The sequence below is a fragment of the Dreissena polymorpha genome, chromosome 3 (genome assembly GCF_020536995.1).
Source record: "Dreissena polymorpha isolate Duluth1 chromosome 3, UMN_Dpol_1.0, whole genome shotgun sequence".
Classification (NCBI taxonomy): domain Eukaryota; kingdom Metazoa; phylum Mollusca; class Bivalvia; order Myida; family Dreissenidae; genus Dreissena; species Dreissena polymorpha.
The window spans coordinates 7,673,272-7,700,047 of NC_068357.1; the positions used below are offsets into that span (position 1 = coordinate 7,673,272).

Sequence of the window (26,776 nt, forward strand, 5' to 3'; positions counted from 1 at the left end):
GTTTAGTAAAGATCAGATGAAAACTACTTCAATTAGAGAGCGGACACCATGCTAAATCCTTGAAATGCACTAAGTGACTCCGTGACCTAGTTTTTGACCCGGCATGACCCATATTCGAAATTGACCTAGATATTGTCTGGATACAACTTCTGACCAAGTTTGGTAAAGATCGGATGAAATCTATTTGAATTAGAGAGCGGACACGAAGTGTGACCGACCGACGGACAGTGTGAAAACTATATACCCCCTTTTCTTAGAAATGGGGGCATAAAAATATTAAATTTACTGAACGATATTCATTTACTGCCGTTTTGTAATTTATCATACTGCTTCATTGATATCTGCCTGATATAACGTTGTATGATATATTTTGCTGCATGACGAGGTTTTGCCAAGCCGCTTTTTGTGCTGATTGTATCCTCTATACCAATTTGTAACAAATTATGGTGTTGTTGTCTTAAATCATAAGACTACAAAAAAGTGACAATATATTCATAAGATAGTTCAGTGTAATTTGCATCTTTATTTCAGCAAATCAAAGTAAGAATATCAAGTGTTTTCAGTTAAACAATACATACACACACTTTAGGAACATTCGCTCATCATTTAAGACTGCAAATGTGAGCTGTCTTTCTGTGAATACACTTGCAACAAAGCATCTGCCGTACGTGTATGACGGCAGACGCAATCATCCATTTAACAATGTCGATCTTAAAATTTAAGTGTCTACAATTTAGTGTACAAGGTTTTATGAATGTTGAATAACAGAAATGATACCGAATTGAATTGTACAAATGTTTCCTTTACTTTATAGTTGAAGCTACTTCAAAGCAAAAGTAAATTATGTGTGTAAGATGCAATATGGGCAACTGTATATGAGATCATGCGTTTTTATTAGTTAATAATAACAACCAAGCCAACTTTCTTGGCTTTTTATATTTTAAATAAGTCAGGAGGTCTCAGCAATACTTAAACATTGTACACTGATTTTTTTTATTACATGTTGCAGTGGTTTATAATGTTTTCAAAGTTTACAACACAAGGCATAGTCAACACTCAATTACTGAATCATTAATAATAATGACTGGGTTCTCAAATTGCTAAGTACAGAAATCATCCATACTTGTTAAACAAAGAAACACTTTAAATGATAATATGTTAATTGTTATAAGTGTGTTTTGTAGCAAAAAGTACACAGACAATCACCATAATATTTCTCAACAAACCAATGTTTCAAGAGCTATTATTTCACTTCTTTGTTTAGTTTTGATTGAAAAAAAAGTTAATACATGGTAGCATGTAGGCAATTGTGTGAAAGTTCTCTATTACCCTTCTTGCAGTAACAACACATTTCAACAGTACAGTACAAATTCACTCCCTTATCATTTTCACACTTAGAAGCAAAGTGAAAATGGCTATGTGAAAACAGCATAAAATCCAGAACAGTTTGCCAGTAACTCGCAGTCTGTCCAGGATTTATGCTGTCAGTTGCGCATCAGTATCTTAGGGTTGAAAATGAAGTCTTTAAAAGTTGAATCAAGTAAGAAAGGTTTTTAATTAAATTTAACTTTCTGAGGGACCACAAATGCATCAAAATACGTTTCTAAGTGGTAAAGGGTTACATGTAACCTCATACAGAGACTTGGAACTCCTTTGAAAATAAAAACGTTGACCATGCAAAATACTAGAAAACAAGGCAGCTCATCAAAATATATGAGATCCAAATCCAAAAGTTTGCTTGATTCTCTGCCAATAGTTCACCTTCCAGCCTTCGATTGTCTTTTCATATTCACTGCTGGGCACTCCAGTTTGTTTCACTTTTAATAATGTACTGCCGTCCTTCTCCTTAAACTCAAGCGTCACCTCTGAGAAATGCACGTCCGGCCAGGTTTTTAATCGCCACCTCATCACTATCTTCTCTTCTGGAACCTGAGAGTGGCAATAGGAAATAAGAAACAAGTAATCTACATATATTAGATAACAATAAATCCTTGATTTTGCATGATATGTATATCATCTTTTTTTTATTAGGCTCCTGTTGAAAGCTTTAATTTTCTGACACAAGGTATTTGCTTTCGGCAGAGTTCTGGCAAAGTATCAAAAAGGTGGGACTAATGTCTCACAGCTCATAAAAATGTAGGGACATTTTCTGTTGAGAAACAAACTAATAAACTTAAAATTGATCTTTTCAACAAAATAATGATACTATTTTGTGTATAAACCATATCTGAAAAAGCATGCAACATTTTTTTTTACAATAATTCGTGAGCCAATTTAACTCTTTTAGTTAAAAATAAAAATATAACTAAGAATTTCGAAAATTCTTGTTACTTCTTTTTTTTTTATCAAACATGTGACACTGACTTTTTTGCCTCAAATTTATTTTTATCATTTACAAATGGCATATTATAGTTTTGTTCTTTTTCTAGAAGGTATCCTTTATTTCCATAAATTCGCAATATGAACTTGATCATGCAGCAAACAATAACATCTTGGAAAACAAAGCAAATACTCTTCACTTCAGATAAGTATACCTCAAAACACATTATTTTATCGATATGCTTAGATGGTTGCACAATGTCAGAGTAATTCATTAATCAAGCAGACCTTAATCAGAAGTTTTATTCATACTCTGACTATTTGAAATTTGATATTCCTCCCCATTTTTTTTCCACATTTCTTGACCATTCAACTCACAAATTGTGTGTGTGCAACATAAAGCACAACTAGACCACATATTTGCAACATATGGGAAAATTATGCAATGAAACCTCTCTTGGGGGCATCAAAAGAATACTGTATTATACTGTCTTTTTTGCAAAAGGCAAGATATCTATATAACTGACAATAATATTGACAGATTTGAGTGAATATATATGTAAAATGCTTGAACCCCAGTGACATAAATATTTATCTTTATCTATTATCTTTATGAAGAATCTAGGTCCAAAAATATCTTTAAAATATAAACTTTGGTTAAATTTGTATGAAGCCTTGTTAAATGAAGAACATCAGTTTGCCATATGATTGCAATCAAAGCACCATTATGATGAAATTGCAAAAGAAATAATATAAACCTCCCAGCAACCCTAACCTATCATAATATAAACCTCCAAGCAACCCTTACCTATCATAATATAAATCTCCCAGCAACCCTTACCTATCACAATATAAATCTCCCAGCAACCCTAACCTATAAACCTCCCAGCAACCCTTACCTATCATAATATAAACCTCCCAGCAACCCTAACCTATCATAATATAAACCTCCCAGCAACCCTAACCTATCATAAAATAAACCTCCCAGCAACCCTTACCTATCATAATATAAACCTCCCAGCAACCCTAACCTATCATAATATAAGCCTCCCAGCAACCCTAACCTATCATAATATAAACCTCCCAGCAACCCTTACCTATCATCATATAAACCTCCCAGCAACCCTTACCTATAAACCTCCCAGCAACCCTTACCTATCATAATATAAATCTCCCAGCAACCCTAACCTATAAACCTCCCAGCAACCCTTACCTATCATAATATAAACCTCCCAGCAACCCTTACCTATCATAATATAAGCCTCCCAGCAACCCTAACCTATCATAATATAAACCTCCCAGCAACCCTTACCTATCATATAAACCTCCCAGCAACCCTAACCTATCATAATATAAACCTCCCAGCAACCCTTACCTATAAACCTCCCAGCAACCCTTACCTATCATAATATAAATCTCCCAGCAACCCTAACCTATAAACCTCCCAGCAACCCTTACCTATCATAATATAAACCTCCCAGCAACCCTTACCTATCATAATATAAGCCTCCCAGCAACCCTAACCTATCATAATATAAACCTCCCAGCAACCCTTACCTATCATATAAACCTCCCAGCAACCCTAACCTATCATAATATAAACCTCCCAGCAACCCTAACCTATCATAATATAAACCTCCCAGCAACCTTTACCTATCATAATATAAACCTCCCAGCAACCCTTACCTATCATAATATAAACCTCCCAGCAACCCTAACCTATCATAATATAAACTTCCCAGCAACCCTAACCTAACATAATATAAGCCTCCCAGCAACCCTTACCTATCATAATATATACATCCCAGCAACCCTTACCTATCATAATATAAACCTCCCAGCAACCCTTACCTATCATAATATAAACCTCCCAGCAACCCTAACCTATCATATAAACCTCCCAGCAACCCTAACCTATAAACCTCCCAGCAACCCTAACCTATAAACCTCCCAGCAACCCTTAATCATTCTGAGGCAATTCAGAATACCATACAACATTGAGTCCAGTACTAACCAGTTCTACAAATCCTCCAGTGACATAGCCATTAACATTGAGTCCAGTACTAACCAGTTCTACAAATCCTCCAGTGACATAGCCATTAACATTGAGTCCAGTACTAACCAGTTCTACAAATCCTCCAGTGACATAGCCATTCATGAGCGAGATGCGTCCACCCTTCTCTACCTCATAGATGGCTGAACCCCCCGTGAAGGCCTGCACCATCTGAAACATCCCACAGCAACACATACATATTACTTGTAGACTGATTTTTGTTTCATCATTTGGGCTTTTTGCACTTTCAAACTGCCCTAATTGAATCAGAGGTAGAAGAAAAAGTCATACAAATAACCTATAATGACAAATAACCAAACAAGTTATGAGCTCCAGCAAGGGAAATGAGCATGCAATTCTGTGGAATGTAACCCTACACTCTACAATAAGATCAGTCTCTTTTAAAACTCAAAATTGTGTGTGTATTATATGTTACTATCGTATGGTTATAAGGGAGACGGAAAACTACAACGGGCGAGGCATGGTCAGGGGTGATAACCCCAAAAAAGGGTTAGGGTAAGGGTTAGGGTTAGGGGTCGGGTTAGGGTTGGGTTTAGGCTAACCCAAACCCTAACCCGACCCCAAACACTAACCCAAACCCTAACCCTCTAACCCCCCCTTGCGCAATACCATACCATGCCTCGCCCGTTGTAGTTTTCCGTCTCCCATGGTTATAAGGGCTGTCAGAGAACATGACAATATTTAAGCCCCAATTACAGTTTCAACTAAGAACAAGGGCTGTTTGTAAAACATGCATGCCCCCCATATGGGCTGGCAGTTGTAGTGGCAGCAATTGTGTGAATACGTTTTTTGGCACCATGACCTTGACCTTTGATCTAGTAACCTGAAAATCAATAGGGGTCATCTTCGAGTCTTTATCAATGTACCTATACAGTTTCATGATCCTAGGCCTAAGCGTTCTTGAGTTATCATCCGGAAACCATCTGGTGGACGGACGGACATACGGAAAGACCGTCATGTGCAAAACAATAAACCCCCTCTTCTTCAAAGGGAGGCATAAAAATATTGCAGCTGTTATAGCTAGTCAACCTTTGCCTGATACTGATCTTTACACATTAATATATTGGAAGTAGCGTTGAGAAGAATACATAAGTTTTAATACTAGAATCAGGTTCAAATAGATACAAGAGGCCCTAACGTGCTCATGAGACACTAATGAACTTAACTTTTACGACAAGGTGGTGTTCAAAGTAATAAATGTTCTTTATGATACATAAATAGTCCATTTTTATTTTTGAACTTAGCTGCATTATTGTAGGATCAAATGTTTCGACCTGTTTCATTCAGATTGGACAAAGAAAAAGACTTCTAGAGTAAACATTTTTTATTTTACTTTTTTTGAGCACACAAGACCCAATTTTGAACAACCCGCAAGAAGAGACCAAAAAATGTGGCCATTAGAGCGTTTGGTTTCACTAAAGCCAAACAAGGGCTGTTTGTACAACATGCATGCCCCCAATATGTGCTGTTAGTTGTAGTGGCAGCCATTGTGTGAATACGTTTTTTGTCACTGTGACCTTGACCTTTGACCTAGTGACCTGAAACTCAATAGGGGTCATCTTCCAGTCATGATCAATGTACCTATTAAGTTTCATGATCCTAGGCCTAATTATTCTTGAGTTATCATCAAGAAACCATTTTACTGCTTTGAGTCAGTGTAACCTTGACCTTTGACCTAGTGACCTGAAAATTAATAGCGGTCATCTGCCAGTCATGATCAATGTACCTATTAAGTTTCATGATCCTAGGCATAAGCATTCTTGAGTTATCATCAGGAAACCATTTTACTATTTCGAGTCACTTTGACCTTGACCTTTGACCTAATGACCTGACAAACAATAGGGGTCATCTGCCAGTCATTATCAATGTCCCTGTGAAGTTTCATGATCCTAGGCGTTAGCATTCTTGAGTTATCATCCGGAAACCATTTTACTGTTTCGAGTCACTGTGACCTTGACCTTTGACCTAGTGAACTGAAAATCAATAGAGGTCATCTGCCAGTCATGATCAATGTACCTATGAAGTTTCATGATCCTAGGCCTAAGCATTCTTGAGTTATCATCCGGAAACCATTTTATTATTTCGAGTCCCTGTGACTTTGATCTTTGACCTGAAAATCAATAGTGGTCATCAGCCAGTCATGACCAATGTACCTATGAAGTTTCATGATCCTAGGCCTAAGCGTTCTTGAGTTATCATCCGGAAACCATCTGGTGGATGGACCGACGGACGGACCAACCAACCGACGAATCGACCGATATGAGCAAAACAATATAACCCCTCTTCTTCGAAGGGGGGCATAATAAGGAAAACTGCCACGCCTCATTCCCACCATGTTTTAAAGAACGGGAACCATTTTCAAAATGTGTCTGTGTTATCATTGGAAAAAATGATCTGACCAAATTCTTGAAGATTGGACTTAAAAATATGACTTTTAGAGTGTTAACAAAGTTTCACCACAGCCATATTAGAAAAAAATGCTCTGCCCCCTTAAAGCCATGTTTTTCAACAGACCAGAACCATTTTCGCACTCGGCCCAAATATCATTACAACAGCAACCCTACCGAGTTTAAAGAAGAATGGATAAAACAATGTGGCCATATGAGCATAAACAAGGTTTCACTTCAGCCGTATAAAGAAAACCATGGCCATGTTTTCTAGACACTGGAACAATTTCCGAAATTCAACTGAGATATCATTTGAATAAAATATCAGACTTAGTTTTGTGAGGATTTGACTGCAATGTGATTTCTAGAGAGTTAAAAAGGTTTTTCTAAAGACCTATAAGGAAACCGGACACTGGCAGCAAAATTTTTAACAGACAGAATCATTTTCGAACTCTGCTCCATACATTTGGGGGCCAGTAAAAAGTATTTGACATCAGATGGCAAAAATTATCACAGAGAATAACAACATTTAACAAGAAATGTGTTTGTCAGAAACACTATGTCCCCTTCTGCGCCGCTTTGAATTATTTTTTTTACCTTTGACCTTGAAGGATGACCCTGACCTTGAACTTTCACCACTCAAAATGTGTGGCATGTGTTTGTCAAAAACACTGTCTCCTTCTGCGCTGCTCTGATTTTTTTTCAAAATAAGCAGCTCCATGCGATACACATGCGATACCAAATATCAAGTTGCTATCTTGAATATTGAAAAAGTTATTGCAAATGTTAAAGTTGGAGCAAACAGACCAACAGACAGACAGGGCAAAAACAATATGTCCCCCACTATAGTGGGTGGGGGACATAAAAATCCCAGATTATTCGTCTATTTACCAATGGAGAGCATAAAAGGTGTCAAAATTTTACACTGCAGTGTAAATATACCTTATAAGTACATCATATTCAGGGCAAGGCGGGGCCTCGGAACTGCAGGCAGGGTCTCGGAACTTTAGGGCGGTGCACCCTTACATTAAGGCTCAGCCAAAGCACTGTATATATCTGTCCTGAATACAAGTCCTGATCCAGTACCTCCTGACCTTATCAGTGAACACTCTGCTTAAATAACAATTAAATGTCTGTCCTGAATACAAGCCCTGCTCCCCTTACCTCCTTATCAGTGAACACTCTGTAGAGCTGGGGTGGGGCACACACAAACTCCTCTTCCAGGGTCACTGTCTTGGTGTCAATTTTCACTCCCACTGATGTTTTATCTGCAGCATGTGAGCTGTTGATCACCATCTTACTCATCTCTACTTTCGCATTGAGCTGAAAATCATGTGTATATTGGTGTACTTTCACATTTTGGGGAAAAATTGCAGACTCTTTGGATGGGGACTTTAATGACATTTGGATATTAATTTTTTCTACATAAGAATAAGATAATGACACAATTACATGTTGTTATTCTCCTTAGTTATGATTACTCAAATGCCTTCAAATGCTAAATTATCCCTAAAAATGCTTAATTACATTGATATGATCAAACTTGTTTTGATACAAAGTCCTGAAATTTTTGTAAAAAACTTCGCCATTTTAGGTCCAAATTACGTTATCTTTTTTTTCCAAAATAAAGCTTAAATTGATGGAAGAATTTTAAGGCAAATTTAAAGGGACAAATATTCTGCTTGAGATGGGAAATGTGGCTGAAACTCAGCCAGGGGTGTCAATTGGCCAAAATCTAAAATCCTGAAAATAAGCCTATCATTTGGGGGCCAGAGCAAAATAGGGTTAATAATTCATGTAATTTTGTTAACTATTGTTTATAACTTCGTAAACAATATGTCAAAGTAAAATAATTTGTGTTTAAGATGACATTTTGTGACAATAATCTTAAAATTGCAGAAAAAAATCCTCTGATTTATATCAATATCAAAATTGGTCCTTAAGGGCCAAAATCCTGATTTCAGGAATAATCCTGAACTTTAACACCTCTGTCAGCTCCAAATTGGCCCAAAAGGTTAGCTGGTATTGAATATGTTTTACTCGTTTCTTGTCACCAATGTTCACCATTGTCTGTATAACAATCTTCAGATAAAAAATAACTATAGATAAAAAATAACTATCTATTAAATGATCATTTTATAGCTATAATACTTTGTTTAAATGCTTATTCACAATGTTTTGTATGTTTCAGTAATTAATACCTTTAGAACAAAATGCATGAACTACAGATCCTTGCTCTTGAACCCCAATTCTGATCAATTTTTCATTGTTTAACCCTTTCCCACTCAGAAGCTAAGTGAAAACGGCTATGTGCAAACAGCATAAAACCAGGACAGCCTATGAGTAACAGGAAGGAAATAAAGCCTTTCAAACTTGAATCTAGTAAGGAAGGTCTTTAATTAATAGTAACTTTCTAAGGGACCACAAATGCGTCAAAATACGTACTTAAGTGGGAAAGGGTTAAAAAGCTGTAATCTCAATACAATCACAGGTTACTTCAAACAATAATGTGCCAAAGTATGATGAATTAAATAAAATCATGTAAATCATCTATAAAAGTAGTCTATTTTAAATTGAAACGAAAGCATAAGTCCCTGGGCATGGCTTGAATGATAATTTCTTAACCTTTTTTCCAATATAGCAAATTAAATATTTAACAAGATACAAAACCATATTCAATAAATACACAGTAATGTTACTTACAACTTCTTCTGTAGTTTTCTTTTCATTTGCCTGATTCTTTGTTGGTAGTATCACATTTTGGCTGTATTCTGAAACAGATATTACATTGATTTTTTCAAAAACATTTAGCAATTATTTGATGCTTTGTTAACTAAACACAGATGCCCCCAGTGGAAGCATTGTCGTTGGTGAAATCGAAGTTTCAGTACAAAAGTAAGTCTTGTCAAGGCAAACATGAGGAAAAGTGCCGTGAATATATCAAGAGTCCAATGGAGGTATTAAAGCTTTTGGAGTAAGTATAACCAATTTTAAGCAAATTGACCTAATTTGAGTAAACCAAAGTTTTGACCTTCTGAAATAGTTTCAGTCCAAAAATAGACCAATGTCAAGGTCAAAATAAAATCAGATGTTGTCCATGCATTATGCAGCGTCTTATCTGGGTCTACGCTGTTTGCAATGTCCTAGCAAGCAGTATTCATTGTAGACGAAAAAGGGCATTTGGGGATTATTTACACTTTCAAACTTATAATAACTGCAAAAGAAGGTTTATGTCTTGGTGAAAATGAGGTAAGGTAAATGGTGTGTGTTGATAATAAGCTATAAAGAGAATCCATACAAGTATCAAAGCTTTGTAGAAGGCATTATTTATTATAGACTAAAGACTTTGGGTTAAACACATATAGATGGATTGACAGACAAATGCAAAAACATTCAAACGAACAGGTTAATCGCTATATGACCCAATAGCAGTAGAAAACCTATTTAGACTAGAAATCTGAGATAATGTTTTATACATTTACACATTAATTACAACATACCTTCTTTTAAACATTTGATATAGGTTGCAAACTGCTTTTGCATCAATGGTGTCCCAGTTTTGCGCATGATTTCTTTTAATTTCAAGCCATCGTCTTTTTCTTTTTCAACAGAAACATTAACCTAAAATGATACATATGAACATTCAATTTCAGTCTAGAAAAAAGGCTTTAAGCGCAGTAAAGCCAGTAGCATAAACATTTCTGAAAAAACAAGTCAGTACCTTCATTTGCTGCTAATATATTGCATAAATGTTAAAATTAATTTGATTTCCACATAGAAAGGTAAAGTTAAATTGTAAGACAAGGGACAAAATTGTCACAAAACCAGGTTTTCATTGTGAAAAAAAATATGATAAAGGGAGACAACTCAAACTGAACTTTTTAAATAAACAAACAAAATTAACCCCCTTTGTAAGTTTGTTTTAAAATAAATCTATTTTTAGTCTTGGCGACCTTGACATTGGAGATATTGACGTGATTCTTTCGTGCAACACACCGTCCCATGATGGTGAACAAATGTGCCAAATGATTTTAAAATCTCATAATGAATGACATAGTTATAGCCCAGACAAGCTCATTTTTGGCTATTTTTTACCTTTCAACTCAAAGTGTGACCTTGACCTTGGAGATATTGACGTAATTTTTTCGCGCGACACACCGTCTAATGATGGTTAACAAATGTGCCAAATGATTTTAAAATCTCACAATGAACGACAAAGTTATGGCCCGGACAAGCTTGTTCCGCCCGCCCGCCAGCCAGCCAGCCAGCCAGCCCGCCCGCATTCGCCAATCTAATAACCAGTTTTTTCCTTCGGAAAACCTGGTTAAAAACCTGGTTAATAAAAATGGCAATATTACTTTCTATGATTCTTCGGTCTTAAAACTATGCTTAGGGAAACAAGCATAAAATAATTTACAAACAAGGGACAAAATTGTCACAGCACCAGGTTTTCATTGTGAAAAAAAAATCTGATAAAGGGAGAAAACTCAAACTGAACTTTTGAAATGAACAAACAAAATTAACCCCCTTTGTAAGTTTGTTTTTAAAAAAAATTTATTAGTCGTGGCGACCTTGACATTGGAGATATTGACGTGATTCTTTCGTGCGACACACCGTCCCATGATGGTGAACAAATGTGCCAAATGATTTTAAAATCTCACAATGAATGACATAGTTATGGCCAGGACAAGCTCATTTATGGCCATTTTTGACCTTTGAACTCAAAGTGTGACCTTGACCTTGGAGATATCGACGTAATTATTTCGCGCGACACACCGTCCAATGATGGTGAACAAATGTGCCAAATGATTTTAAAATCTGACAATGAACGACATAGTTATGGCCCGGACAAGCTGGTCCCGCCCGCCCGCCAGCCAGCCCGCCAGCCAGCCCGCCCGCATTCCCCAATCTAATAACCAGTTTTTTCCTTTGGAAAACCTGGTAAAATATTGCATTATGGTAATTTCAAATGAACAATTTACTAAAATGGACAAGAAATATTAAATTATTCAGGACAACTTAACAGGTGATTTATTCAGAACATCAATCTAACTGGAAAAACGTTTGCCAAGGTAAATGTCAAATAAGATCCAGTATTCAACTATTCAAATGAAATGCTCACATACATGTACTTGTTTAAGGCACCAAAATAGTTGGGGTGTCTGATAACAAGATCATGGCTAGATCAGGGTTTTCTTCCCCTTTTTGGGAAGATAGCCCATGGCTTTGTATTTGGGAATTTTATCGGCATTTTTTAAGAAACTGGGAAAATAAATTCAGTAGCCTTCTTTGGTAGCACTTTAGTACAACCATATATATTGATATAACTCTGAATAATAATTCAAATTAAAATCATATAAATCATTATTATGTACTTTGTTACATGTAATTGAAAGAATATTGGTGTAAAAAAATCATTAGACACTTCTAAAAAAAAAAAAAAAATTAAACTGGGATTTTTTTTCCAAATTTTGGGAAAAAAGTAAACCTTTTGCCATTGGGAACATAGCCGTTATTCGGCTATAAAATCGGGATAAAAAAACCTTCAGATATTTGTCTGAATAGATGTAAACACCTCCACATAAATAGAAAGAAATACAATAAAGTGTTAGAAAACTTTTAGGCTAAAATCTATTTAAAAATATAAGACATTTTGACATAAAATTTCCAGGAAGCCATATTCATTTCATATAAACTTAGAAGGAACAAAATGAGGGCATTATCTTCCACTCATACGTGTCCACTTCCAAATATCTGGAATTTTTACTTAAGAAAGTTTGAGATTTATGTGTATTGAAGCTTACATCGATTTCATCTGGCTCATGTTCCTCGCTAAGGTTAGGAACATCAAATTTCCCTTTGTACTTTTTATCACTCTCCTTCATAATTCCTGCAAGAAATCAATTTAGTTTGTAACATTGGCTTCCATTACAAGATATTGAATAACTTTAAATAGAGCTGAACTCTTCATAATATTTTTCAACAAAAACAGGTCCAATAAGAAATCAAATTACCTGTACATTAAAACAAACATGACTAATGGAATAATTATTTTCATGAATGCTGTTTGTAAAAGATATTTCTTCATTGACAAAAAAGCATATTATATCTTTGTATACACAACAACTTATTATGATACAGGCATGCCACACACGCAAACACAACATCATTACTATTTACCTGACCACTCTCCATTGATGACCCACTCATAGAAGAATATTAACTTGGCTTTCCTATTATTAGCAGAAGCCTCCCCTTCTATACTGCTTACTGAGGTAATTTCACATCTTCCTGTCAATATAATCAGCATATTTATGAACTTAAAGCATGATATAAAATCAGAGAGCTTTAAGTTATATCAAAAACAAAATAAAGGAAACACTAATAAAACCAATAGATTGGTAAGCACATTACACAACAGTCATTTTAGATTGGTATGCACATTACACAACAGTCATTTATCAAGTATTGTTGTGATATTTATTTGTTGTGCTAATGTCCTGCTTGTAATGAATGTAAAATATGATTAACATGCATATAAATTTAGATACTGATGCATTTAAAATGCAGATCCAAGTAAAACGTTTTTTTTTTATTATTCTGGTCAAGTTACATGTAATTGATTATTCTCTCTAATTAGAGTTATGATTTCAATGCCTTGTCTTATAGTATGGATTGTTTAATGTTTGTTAATATTGAATACAACTCGTAAAAAACTACATGGTAAAAAAATGCACAATATACCTTCTTCAGTTTCTATCACAAGACCTGTCAAGAGTTCTTTTAGTTTGTCTTTTGACCAGTTGGTTGCATTTTTCTCAGTCCTGAAATAGAAACCAGTTCTTTAGATGGCCAAAGATTGCCCACCTGTGTAATCTTTTAAATATTGATTACCAGAAGAATTTGTTTAAAGTAATTTTGATATTAAATAAATTTTATTGAAAAACCTTGTGGTCCCTAGCGTGTGTGTAAAGATTTCACTACATGGGCATCATTTGGAAACAACTTTCTATGCCATTACTCACAGTGCCCTCAATCTATCAAATCTGACGCCGAATTTCGGCGGCAGTCCCCCACCTGAAAAGTATATACTTTTTCCCCCAAAAAACTGATTTTTCCCCCTCAGAAAAATATAAAAAATCGCTGATTTATAGTTGAAAATTGACTCTAATATATCAAGCTAGTATTTTACCCTTTTATCACCCACTTTTATTTTGTGTTTAATCTGACATTCATAATCCAGTTTTGACCAGAATGTCTGCTTTCATTGTACATCACTTTAACACCTGTGTACTGCGATAAACAATAACACCATTTGCCAAACATCACAGGTCATTTTGGGTGTACCATTCTCTGTTGAATTTGCTCTGAACTGCCGAAACACACCAATGCACACATGAAGGTGTATACAATTATAACTGTAAATTTCACGAGTCAATACTGACCTATCTCAACAATCTTTGCGCGTTAGATACAATGTTAAATACGTACTTTCTTTTAATTTAGAGGTACTATCAAAGCCCATGCTTTCCATGAGAATGAATGACGTCATTTTGTACATGGGTCTCATTTGTGCATGCTTTCTTGAACAATAAAACTTGACAACAGTTTTGGATAACAAATTTAATTATACGCATTTGAAAATACTTACATGGAATAATGTTTTGTTTTATACCAATAAATAACATATGGATATAACAAATATTTCAATAAGGTAGGAAAATAGCGTGTTTTGAGATTGCCAAACTATGCTCATGCATACATACACATGCATGAATAACCTGACAATTTATATCGCGCCCCGATATATCATGGTCGCGATCTTTGGTTTAAGACAGACTTTGCATGCAAATGGACACAGCACTAGCTTGTTTTAGGAACAAAAATATATACAAAAATGTTTATAACAGTTAAACATAGTTGTTGTTTTTTTCGTTATAAAAATTCCCCCATTTACAAAAAATTCCCCCTCCTAAGGGCTGCGCGGACCCCTTCCCCCAAAGTAGTGTGAGGGCGCTGACTCATTTATGAAAGTGTTCAAGATTAGGGTACTATTTTGTTTCAAAACAATGTATATGGTGTTTTTTTTACACATGTGCAATTGATCATGCCCTCTGTTGTGAATTTAGTGCAGTTTCCTGCTAGATTACCACAAACATTATGTTCATAAGACGTTACATTTTGTATATTGGTAATGTTATTGCTATCATTCATATAATTATATTTTAATGTTTTTAAAAAGGTCAAACGTGGATTGCGCTACGCTACTTATTGACAAGCAATTTACAACTACTCGCAGGCTGTTCAGGTTTTATGCTGTTTGCACACAGCCATTTTCACATTGCTTCTGAGTGGGAAAGGGTGAACTCATGGACTGATGGGAAAATCCAAACCAATTAGCACCTGGAATAAATTCCGATAATAAGGATTAAAACGTGTCGTTATTAGGGTACGACTAAATTGCGTATATGACTTATATCCAGGGATATGACTAAAAAGGGCAAAAGTGCGGATATGATCAGATAACGGCTTTTTAAATGTGCTTTCCTTTTTTTTTTATATGAAAATCGCTGTATGAACAAAAATACACTCGGTTCATGCGTAATGTTACGTTCGAATGAATTTTAATGTGTTTTTCATTGGCATTCAAATTTCAGTAACTTCAAATTCATATCCGCGAAGATGAAAAGACCAGTCGGAGCACCGCTTTTAGGTTGCTCTGTTTTGAGGCAATGTTAACAGATTTATCACATATTGTGAATTTTACATTCAACAGTGATTTGTTTATATAAAACAAGAATATCAGTGAAACTGATGGATGCTCCCCGATGATGCGCTTTGTAAATGTATGTGTTCATAAACACCTAAAAATATCTATTATTAGCCTCGGTGACCTTGACCCAGTGACCTCAAACCTCATGAAAAGGTAGAGGTCCATGCAAGGTACATACATGCCAAATATGAAAGCGATTGGTAAAGTATTGAAGGCGCTATGAGAAACGGTAGCAAAAGTGTGACAGAAGGAAGTCTATTATTAGCCTCGACCTCGTTGACCTTGACCCCAGTGACCTCAAACCTCATCAAAAGGTAGAGGTCCATGCAAGGTACCTACATGCCAAATATAAAAGCGATTGGTAAAGTATTGAAGGCGCTATGAGAAACGGTAGCAAAAGTGTGACGGAAGGAAGGAAGTACGGAACTACAATCTGGCAACTATATGCTCCACCGAAAATATTTTCGGGGAGCATGAAACTGCACAAAACGCATAAATATTCCCTATATTCGTTCATATTCGCACTTTTCGTTCATATCCCATTTTTTTGCCTAAAATTACCGCCAATATTCGGCTGCTTCCCAATTGCAAAAAATGACGTTTTTTCCCAAAAATCTGACCAAAATTTCCCAAAATATGACCAAATTTTCCCAATAAAGCCAATAAGATTAGAATGTCATTTAGCGTTAATTTCGTAGAACGAGTGCCGATCGAGCTTGTCGAGTCTTCGCCGAATGACAACTGACTTACGAATGTTCGCGAACGTAGCCGAATACGATTTGAAGTTGCTATCCACACATCTCTCTCTATATTGCGGAGGATATAGTCAATAGTCGATGTATCCCGATTGTTAACGACTGTTTTTACACACGTCCAAGATGGCGGCAAGCAGACAAGAAGTTTGCGATGAGCAGCGAAAATGATAACACTAAAATTAACAGTGGACATCACATGGCTATTAGGAGATAATTTAATGTGTGTGTCAATTAACGCAAAATACTACATTTGAGATGAACAACAACAAATATTTATTAGAAATCTTCGCAGTGAATGTGCGTCACAGAAATCTGTGTTGGGAAATTGGAGTTAGTTTACTCACAAAGTAAAAGCATTTAAGATGGATATCGTTCGAAAATGGAAAGAGACAAACATGATTTGATTTATATGTTAGTGGATCTGTGTATAATCAGATTCATATGCATATTCTGCTTTATTATGTTTGTCACGCTGTATAGTTTGGTGAAATGGCATTGAACTGAGGATGTCAATTGTGCAAGATATTAAAAGGTAAACAAATGAAATGTATTATTTTAGCTCCATTTAATACAACATTAACACAGCAAGAACACTTAAGCATGTTTGTTAAAATTTGTTAATGTTTTCACCATATCATATTTTACTTTAAAAAACATCCTGAATTAAATTCATACTCTTAAAGAGATTATGATTAAATCATAATAGTACATATATATTGAAGATCTATAGATTATTGCAAGTTTAATATCCATGTGGAAGGATATTTACTAAACGTTGTAAGAAGACATGAAAGCAACACTTTATAATATAAAAATGCTGTCAAACATGAACTTAGCAATTTTTATTCTGTTCTTATAATCATATTTATAATGTTTCCCAATTTCATGGTTTATCGCCCTATTTTTCCCAATTACATGGTTTATCGCGCTAATTTTCCCAATCCAAATGCCACAGGCTGTAACAAAAAAAATCAAAAAAAATCACTGTATCCGCGGATATGAGTCATATACGCATTTTAGACAGAGTTATGGAGGTTTGGTAAATGACAAGTTCGGTAAATTGATTTATATAGTAAATGCCGTGGAGGTTTCGGTAAATTGGTATAAATAGGGAATATCGCACCTTTTGTCGATAAGCGTGTACATTAATTGAGTTGTTTGACACTAATTAAATTATCTGTTTAAATGTACGGAGTTGATTTTATCAATTTAGAGATGTTTGCAAAGTGTTAATATTAATTATCCAGGCTTTCAACCTATTAATATTCTAATCAAGGGAGGTAAATTATATATTAAAAGTTTATCTTTAGGTCATGATTGTTTTGTTTTTTATATATGTTTTTTAAACAATTAGTTGAAAAAAACTTAATTAAAGCGTATCAGATAAAAAAATAATAATGTGGCTCTTACAAGAGCTGGGCAACATATTCATTATATTGGCAAACTACCTCATGATTATATAATGAGAAATTTTCGGTAGTTTAAAATACTAATATCAAATATGTTTGTTTCTTATATAAATAAATTTCTCGCTTCTTTTTTTTACAATCAGGTCAGCACATAAGGTATTATTCTTAAAATAATCTAGATATGTATGTTTAGATCGTAAACATGCTTTAACACTGGTGGCAGAGTTTTTACATACACGACCAGTAACTTTCAAACTGTGAAATAAACAAACGTTTTCCTTCTTTAATCATGTTTACAAAAAAATACTGGTGGTGACATCATATTTGTGGTAAAAATAAAACTATTATGTAATTGGGTAATTATAAAATGATCATAGTCATTTTCAAATAAGAAATCAAAGAGAGGATGAAGAGAAGGTTTTCACGGGTTATCGAGTAATTAAGGTAATTGTTGTTGCTCAATTGTTAGTGTGTATATATGCAGGTGATTTTTTTTTACTTAATTACTTAATTAATTTACTTACTAAATTAAATTAAATCGGCATGCGGAAACTCTGAATGATACTAATGTGTCGTATTAATATTGTACAGTGTCATAAATGTATCTTATTAATTTATGTGACTACGCCCTCATTTTTTTTTTAAATGACATGAAATATTCAAATATGTCCTATATATATATATATATATATATTGTATCCATGTTTTACTTGTTGCTTATTTATAATATACGGTAAATAAAACGGATTACAAAGTCAATCACTTATTATTTTTTTATTCAACGGATTTGTTCAGGCAAAAAATTATATCAGTTATTTTGGCCGTAAAACCCATTGTTCCAGTACAGTGGCCAGGTGCCTGTGTATTAAGCTGATAAGATAGTGATCATCACAGCAGCTTGCTATTACACAGTGTATTCATTCTGCTGGCGTTGTGTTAGATGTCATTTTTATCAGTTTTCAATTATGTGTATCTCTTAGCTTAACTCAACGTTCAATGGCACGGGCACTTAACAAAATTATAAAACATAACGTGTATCTTTATATTACTTTTTATTAAGTACGTACAGGTATTAGATTTTATATATTGTTTTTTTCTTGTGTTTTTCTCAACCAGAAGGAAATAATAAAACATGTAATATAAAATTCAACATTTGGCTCTTACTAGTGGTGGCCTCCACGTGGCAAGAGCTGGGCAACATATTCATTATGTTGGCAAACTACCTCATGTTTATACATTGAGAAATTGAGTGTTTATCGGTGGTCTAAAATACTATTGCGCTTTATATTTAAACTGAATTCATTTTTATTAAATCATGTCTACAATATTTAACAAGAAACTTTTTTTAATAGCATTAAACTTAATTGAAGATCTTACATTGATTCCGCCATAAATCATTATTTATTAATACTATTATGTTATTTAAATAAAAGCACCAATTATAAGAAAAACAGTATTGCGTTATTTAAATCGTAAATTTACCTACAATTTCCTAACAGAATTCGTTTTTCAGAGGTAGCTCATTCATTCCCCTTAATTCTTTACCGTAGGCATAGCATTAAATACTCAACTCAAAATTAATCTACAGTTTGCAAATAAATGCCCCTGATGTTATTGTAAGCCAATAATAGGTGTCATTAACACCTCGTTGTAGGTATACCACCTCTATAAAAACCAATTTACCAAATCCTCCACAGCATTTACTATATAAATCAATTGTCATTTACCGAAACCTCCAGCACCCTTTTAGACAGACCGTTGTTATGTAATTAATATGCTTCTTTTGCTTCCAAATTCCAATCATCTTCATGCTTCTGCTCAGAAATACATTATATTCATTCGTGTTTCATGTCGATGTTTATCAATCTTTTGAGTGTACAGAGCGAACGATATCCGGAAACCGAAATAAAAAAAAGACCAAATTACCAGTGCCAATTGTTTACATTTGTAGCATCCGGTCTTTCTTCCACAATCCATCGTGGATCACCCTCTCCCCATTTGGCCATATTTATATAATTGCTAAATATATGTTTCACGCAATTCTGTCAATAATAAAATGGTTTGTTTATAGTCGTTTTGAACAAAACACGTTTTTCTCGAAATTTCTAGTGTTTTTAAGGCCGCTTAGTTACTATACAACTATAAAATGTGCTTGTTTGACATCCCGAAACATAATATTAATCGATTAAAATCAGCAAGCCACAGTTTGTAGTCTGGATTAACTGCCCCTGTCACTTTGTGTTAGTGTATTAGATTGGGAGAGTTTCCATTTTTCTTGTGAACTGTACACATGTAAGATTATTGAAAATAATTACTCTTTATCCTAAACTGTTAAGTAGCGCTAAAAGAGATGTGGTATTTCTTATGTCATTCCAATGGTGCAATTTTACGTTGTTTACAGCTTTATTTTATGAATGTATGATGTTTGCTATATGTAGAAGGAAAGACGACTTTGAAAATCAAAAACCTTTATTAACAAATGTATCATTTAGTATTACTGACAACCTTAATAGTATGTTCTCTTTGCTACACTTTTTAACTTTACCATCATCAACACAGATAAACCATCACAATCGTCTACACCTCTGGCATTAGATTGGAATAAGAAATTGTCTCTGTAAGAACCATTTTCCGTATGTATACATTGAGTTAGGATATTGGGCTGATTTTTGGTATGTGAGTCTACCTATATGGCCTAATGTTTCTCAATAATAACCGTTTTCCGGTGTTTTTTTTTTACAAAACTCTCTAAAATATTGAGCTGATTTTATACCGCCGATAGGATGGCATATGGCAGTCTGTCCGTCCGCCCGTTTGACCCTCCGGCATTTTATTTTCCGGACTTTTTTTCAAAACGCTTTAATATATTGATAACAGTGTGTGTGTGTGTGTGTGAGTCCACGGACTCTAGATTATATACACTCCGTGGTGAGTCTAACTACATGACTTAAAGATGAAGTATGCGTGCACTTGTTCAGATCTGTTTGATTATACAATTGCTTACCAAAATATATATCTTAAAATTGAAGATAACCAAAAGTTATCCACTGGATAAGAGTTGTCCATATTTATACAATTAGCTGCTGGTCGTTTTTTTACAATCATAATATTTAACCACGGACTCTAGATTACAATATACACTCCGTGATTTAACGGACGGAATCGTTCGTATGGTTCATCGTCTCAATCGTCCGTATGGGCAGTGCGTGACATTTTTCTATGTATTTTGACGAGTTCATTCTCATGGATTTTCTTTACTTAAAATCATTCGTTTTGGTGAACAATAAACGTTTTCTGTCTATGCTCATACGGAACAGCATTTGGTAGCCTGTTCTAGATATTTATAACTTGACGTCTGCAATCGAGAACGCTCTATAATTTTGGCTTCAGAATGTTAGAAGCGGCCTAATATGTTGATTTCCCTGAATTTTGCTTTTCCGACAAAATAGTGTCATATGCATGTAAAACGTCGATATGCACTAACAGTAGGAATAAAGTATTCTTTTTTATTGTATGAGCGCCCCTGTTTTTTTTGTTTCAGAAAAGCTAAAATTTAGAAATTGACTCTGACATTAGTTTCTTAGGTTTCGGATGAAATATTCGGATACGTTCTTGTATTTATTAAAATTTGTTCTCGTAAAGACATAAACTTGTTTATTGGGCCACTCTAGCAATATCTTACTTTTAGGCAATTAACCAAAACAGATATTCACTGCATCCATCAGTCCTTATCGTAAGGATTTAACTAAATTAAAAAAATGCTAGGGGTAGATTGGAAGAAGAAAGTTATGTATAGTTTAAGGTAGTCCAAATAATTAGATGTAATCTACCTAATATGATTATAGGTGCTACCTTATTTACGGGCAAAAGCTTTTTAAGTTTTTTTGATAACCATGTATTATTAATAAATATATGGACATGATTGTGTTCAAAATATGATAATTGTTGCAATAATTTAGTAATGCATCCAAAAAAATCAATCTTAAAACGAGTTACATGTTCCAAGCTTGAAGATCTAGCATCTTATATATTTTTTTGTTTTCTAGCCACAGGAATTTATAGCTGGTTCGGTGTTTGTGGTATAGTGGATGGGGTGTCTGCTAACTGGCTTAGTCACTGGGAGGTCTCTGTATTGATCCTTTAAGTGGGAGCATTCTTTAGATAACCCTAAAGACATACTATGGCGTACCATTTGGGTTGAAAGTCAAGAAGACCTACACGTTAAAAAGAGAAATGTACGTCGAAGTACAATAAGTACGTCGACATGAATATAAAATACACTTCAAAGTATATATTTGTACGACAAAGTACAATTTGTACTTCGACATACATGTTTGTACTTCTACATACACATTTTCTGAACAGCCAATCAAAACACTAGTCTCTTGAGCCGCTTTTCCTTCAGATTTATTCATAATAAATGTTTAAAACTTTAGTTGAGGACAAAATGAATAAAAATATCAGAATGGCAAAATAACGTCACATAGAAGTTTCAAGTATTTAATGCATTGAAATAGATTATATACAAATTTGAAGAAGATTCAATTGTTACCTTTTTAAAATTAAAATTGTTCAGCATATTGTGTGTCTGAAATGATCATGCGGGGCGGAGTATCACGACCGTCCAGCGCATTACTGTGTTGGAAATTCCCAACGGTAACCAGTTACCAAGCATTAATGGGATAAATAATGTATTATAAACTCCCCGTTGGTGGTATTTTGTGATAACCATAACTTGCATAAGTCAGAGGTTAATTCCGCCACGCCAGGTCAATAAATACGCACAATATCTATGAGTTAGCGGTCGATAGTCGCATAATTTGGTATAAATTATAATAATAATAATGTTTCATAAATACGCACAATATCTATGAGTAAGCGGTCGATTGTGGCATAATTCGGTATAAATAATAATAATAATGTTCAATGTCAAAAATCTCTAAAAGCAACAGACGTAAGGTGTCTTCTGATTGGCTAACACTCAAGGGTCGGTGAAAATTGTACGTCGAAGTACATTTCTCGATCTACTTAGAAGGTCTTGCAGACTTTCGACATCATGGTACGTCATATAGACACTAAGTACTGGTCCTACTCAGGAAACAGTTTGTTTCATCAAATGTCTCAATTCAACTTGACAGCTTGCTAAAGCAGTTGCATTTAGCATACAGTACACTGATTTAACATAATCAAAATCATGTGATGTGTCAAATCAATTTTGATTGACAAATTTGACAGGATTTTTGTTTAATCCAATAAGTTTTAGACTGTCAAATAACACACACTACGTATTGAATGCCATACCTGGAGCTTTCGTCTGTATATCACTGACTTCATCAGAAGAATGATTTCTACTGTTGGGAAACGTTAACACCACTAATTGTCTTCTTATTTATTATCAATGTATAATTATGTGTAACAGCATAACAACATACTTGATTCGCAATTAAAATATTTAATAAATACAGGTATCTTGCAGGTTTCTAATTTTCTTTCGCAAACTATTGTTGAATAGTTTAAATTTTGTCGCCACTAAAAAACTAGCCATTTTGTAGCAATTCTAAAATCACAGTCTAAACTGCATACACTTAGCTCTATAGTTACAATATGAATGCAAATATTAGAATGCATCATGTTATATCATCCATTTTTTTTTATTTAAACATTCAAATAACACATAACACAGTACATATATAAAAAGGTATGTGGTATTGTGTGGAGATACAAAACACTTCACATCATTTATTTGCACATAAAATAATAGTTACAAAATAAGTAAAACTAAAACACAATCATCAACCTACATTTCAAGAATATTTACGTATATGAAATTACTAAGTGGTGTTATTGTATTACCTTTTACAAAATTAACATTGCTGGTTTTGTACTAGCCATAAAACATTTATCATGGATTAACAAGTAACAACCAATTTATTAATTACACAATAGAACGGAAATCATATTAATTACATTATGCATTTACTAAACAAGCTATTTGCTACTGTTTAGAATTACACTATCTTACTAAAAATGATCACAGGTACTTAGTGCTTTTACATACTTGTGGTAAGTTTTGTATTACTAGTTTGACAATTATCGGCAGACACTTGTCGATATACAGACAAAATTTGCATGGGAACTTCCATTTTTTTTTTCAGCACAATTGCCTTCAAATTGTTAATTTAACAACCCTTTGACATTGTTTGCACATCTGATCTTATTATACAATAGCTGATTTTTGTTTATAGATAGACATATATAGACTTTTCAAAGTTCTATAAAAGTTCACACATGTTCCATCCAAGTAAACAAGCAGAACCAATAAAGATCACCACAGATAATAACTGTGTGTATAGCTTGGAAATTTGATAGATCAGGAATCCCTCCTTTGTTGATTTCTGTAAACCAAAACTGTCAGTTTTGCTGGATAGAATGGCTTGTATGATGCTCAGCTCTTGCCTTCGGCTTCGCAGAACAGCTTCTAAAAACGGAAAACCAACAAATATCTTAAAATTTGATCAATAATGCAGACAATTTATAAATGTCTTGTTTTTTGTTGATTTCGAATCTGGAAGATTTTTTACGTAAGATTGTAGTACGAAAATCCAACGGTATCGGATTTTGTGGTTTTAGGCCTAAACTAATTATAGTGATATGTAACCTTTAGGGATATCGGTAAAGTGCGAGCAGACGAGGTGTAAATACGTTAAAAATTAAAGCTAAAAGACTAAAAAGTTAGATCGGAATATCTTTAAATTTTGTGAATAAATGTGTTTCTGGTGGATAACAACGACAACTTACCAGAATATTGCTCATAATCACACGTAAAACGTCTTTCTGAGACATTGTGTACACACCGGTCTTACTCGCAATAACGAAGTGACGTCACCATCTATGTATAGAATGCTTTTTGAGAGCGAATGAAAATGCGTCACATATTCTGACAAATAAACAGTAGGGTGTCGTTATTGAAATACCGCGAGAATACTGGAAGAATAGAGATGCCAACTATAATGTTTAAAACAAATAATTTTTTAACAAGCGTTTGTGATTTGTCAGGATAATAATAACAATAAGATATCGAAAAGATCAAAGCAAATAAATTCGACAGAAATCTAAGATTCGGCAATATATTTAAGACGGGTTATGTTCACTTAAATTGTGTTTGGTAAAGACTGTAACTATATGTAGTGAACCAGTCTTCGGCTTATACTCAGTGAAGAAGAGCATTCAGGGGAGATAATTGAGTAATGACTTAATTCTGGAACGGTTGCGAAGAAAAACAAATAATGCGAGAATATTCAGTGCGATTCGCTACACAATTATGATGTCATTGATATAACTTTTCCTGAGGTATGTATTTACATGTGATTTAGCATATGTCAAAGTGTTTTTGATTTGTTCAAGGCCATAAATAGCATCGCGAAAATATATGTCGCGTGGCAAATTTTTTTGAGACGTATCCATATGTGGTATTCTTATGTAATTTTATGTCTAAATTCCCATATGTATGAACGGTCAACGCCCGCTTCGCGGGCTTTTGCCCGTATTAGATTGACAATATATATTAACCTCATATTTATAGGAGTAAGTTTAAGGTATTTAATAGCAGTTAAACAAGCAGTTCAATATAAACATTTGGAAAATTGTGATAGTTTTGTAATATTTATAATATTTGAACATTTCCTGATTATGTATTTTACAAAGATGGAGCTCCCACTTTTACCCTTCTGTAAAATCTCCAGATTATATTATTTACAACAATCAAAAATAAATTCTCGGATACATTCAAAATAAATCACTGGCGTTGGATCAATCTTGCTCATTATACTTATTGTCACACTCTGACAATGTTAATAAAGTATTTGATGGACATTATTATAGGTATACTAAATCTTCATCTAGTGTCATGTTAAATTACACTAACACACAATTCCAAGCACATTAGAATATGTTTATGCCACAGCCCTTTGGTCTTTGTTCTCTTATAAGTACTTTAGGACAGAAAAAACTATTATTAACTAAATGCCAATGCAGATGCTGGCACTGTGCGGAAAAAATATTTTATCTTAGGGAATCTTTTTATATGAAGTTGATAAACATAATAATAAATACATGTAGTAACATTGATAAATTATACAATATTCTCGTCTTGACATTTTCCTACAGGCTGCAGCTCAGATGGTACACAGACTGCAATCATGTACTCAGACTGGACCTCTCTCCGAGATGAAATACAGTTCAACAAGGCCAACCTTAGTGTGCTGAATAAATTCCCTGAAGCTGTAAGCTACGTTTGATTAATTAATGTCAAGTATAGACCTACATAATGAAATGTATATATTAACAGTCTTTATATTTTAAAAGGGTAAATGACTGTGTACGCTTGTTGCAAGCATAACATGTACTTGTGAAATTAGCCCCATGTCTGCATTAATCGGTATCAGCACTAATGCATGTAAATTCTGAACTTACATTCACATGTACATTTTTAGCTCGGCTGTTTTTGGAAAACCGTAGGTATTGTCATAGCCAGCTCGTTGTCAGGCGTCTGCCTTCCGCGTCGTGCTAAAACCTTAACATTGTATCTTTAATCAAAGTGCTTCCACCTACAACTTTGAAACGTCATATGTAACTGCACTTTGATGAGTTCTACTCGCCACACCCATTTTTGGGTCACTATGTTAAAGTTCAAGGTCACTGTGACCTCTAATATAAAACTTTAACATTGGCTCTAAAATCAAAGTGCTTCCACCTACAACTTTGAAACTTCATATGTAGATGCACCTTGATGAGTTAAACATGCCACACCCTTTTTTGGGTCACTAAGTCAAAGGTCAAGGTCACTCAGATGAGTTCTTTTCGCCACTTACCTTTCTTCCTTTTCTTCTGACAAGCTTACATTTATTGAAAACTGCACCCACAGCCGAGCGTTTTCACCCGCTATGCGATGCTCTTGTTTTGCCTATGAAGTTAGTAAGAATTTATGTTCCTAAGCGGGAATGGGCAAATGCTTATGTTAACAACAGTTTTAATTAGCATGAATGCTGCAGAATACAGTA

The 26,776-nt window shown here is 34.3% G+C and overlaps 2 protein-coding genes across 9 annotated transcripts in view; one reads left to right on the plus strand and one right to left on the minus strand.

Moving 5' to 3' along the window:
• Window positions 1-503: 503 nt before the first annotated feature.
• On the minus strand, window positions 504-19,870 carry LOC127873863 (activator of 90 kDa heat shock protein ATPase homolog 1-like). Of its 2 annotated transcripts, none has more exons than XM_052417922.1 (9): window positions 19,644-19,870; window positions 13,525-13,604; window positions 12,961-13,071; window positions 12,585-12,670; window positions 10,281-10,401; window positions 9,484-9,551; window positions 7,945-8,103; window positions 4,388-4,543; window positions 504-1,929 (listed from the first exon to the last, which is right to left on the minus strand). In XM_052417922.1, the coding sequence occupies exons 1-9, from the start codon at window positions 19,721-19,723 to the stop codon at window positions 1,705-1,707; spliced, it is 1,086 nt and encodes a 361-aa protein (XP_052273882.1). In that variant the 5' UTR covers window positions 19,724-19,870; the 3' UTR covers window positions 504-1,704. The 2 variants fall into 2 exon arrangements, with proteins under 2 accessions (XP_052273882.1, XP_052273884.1); XM_052417924.1 differs by having other exon boundaries at window positions 4,442-4,543; window positions 19,644-19,869.
• Window positions 19,871-19,940: 70 nt separating this feature from the next.
• LOC127872864 (ral GTPase-activating protein subunit beta-like) overlaps window positions 19,941-26,776 on the plus strand; it is a 78,598-nt gene continuing 71,762 nt past the window's right edge. For 5 of the 7 annotated variants that reach the window (XM_052416312.1, XM_052416316.1, XM_052416318.1 and 2 more), the window contains exons 1-2: window positions 21,039-21,202; window positions 25,884-25,999. In XM_052416312.1, coding sequence (XP_052272272.1) covers window positions 25,916-25,999 — 84 coding nt within the window. In that variant the 5' untranslated portion in view covers window positions 21,039-21,202; window positions 25,884-25,915. Of the gene's footprint in view, window positions 20,010-21,038; window positions 21,214-25,883; window positions 26,000-26,776 lie in introns of those variants that run through there. The other 2 variants (XM_052416315.1, XM_052416314.1) reach the window with 2 other exon arrangements.

Bases quoted from the DNA above. Each gene is read 5' to 3' on its own strand.
- LOC127873863 (XM_052417922.1), bottom strand. From the start codon at position 19,723: ATGGCCAAATGGGGAGAGGGTGATCCACGATGGATTGTGGAAGAAAGA. The intron at 13,072-13,524 runs GTATATTGTGCA...TTATATTGACAG, and splicing joins TGTGATAGAAACTGAAGAAG to GAAGATGTGAAATTACCTCA. The intron at 8,104-9,483 runs GTAAGTAACATT...CATGATTTTCAG, and splicing joins AGAAAACTACAGAAGAAGTT to CTCAATGCGAAAGTAGAGAT.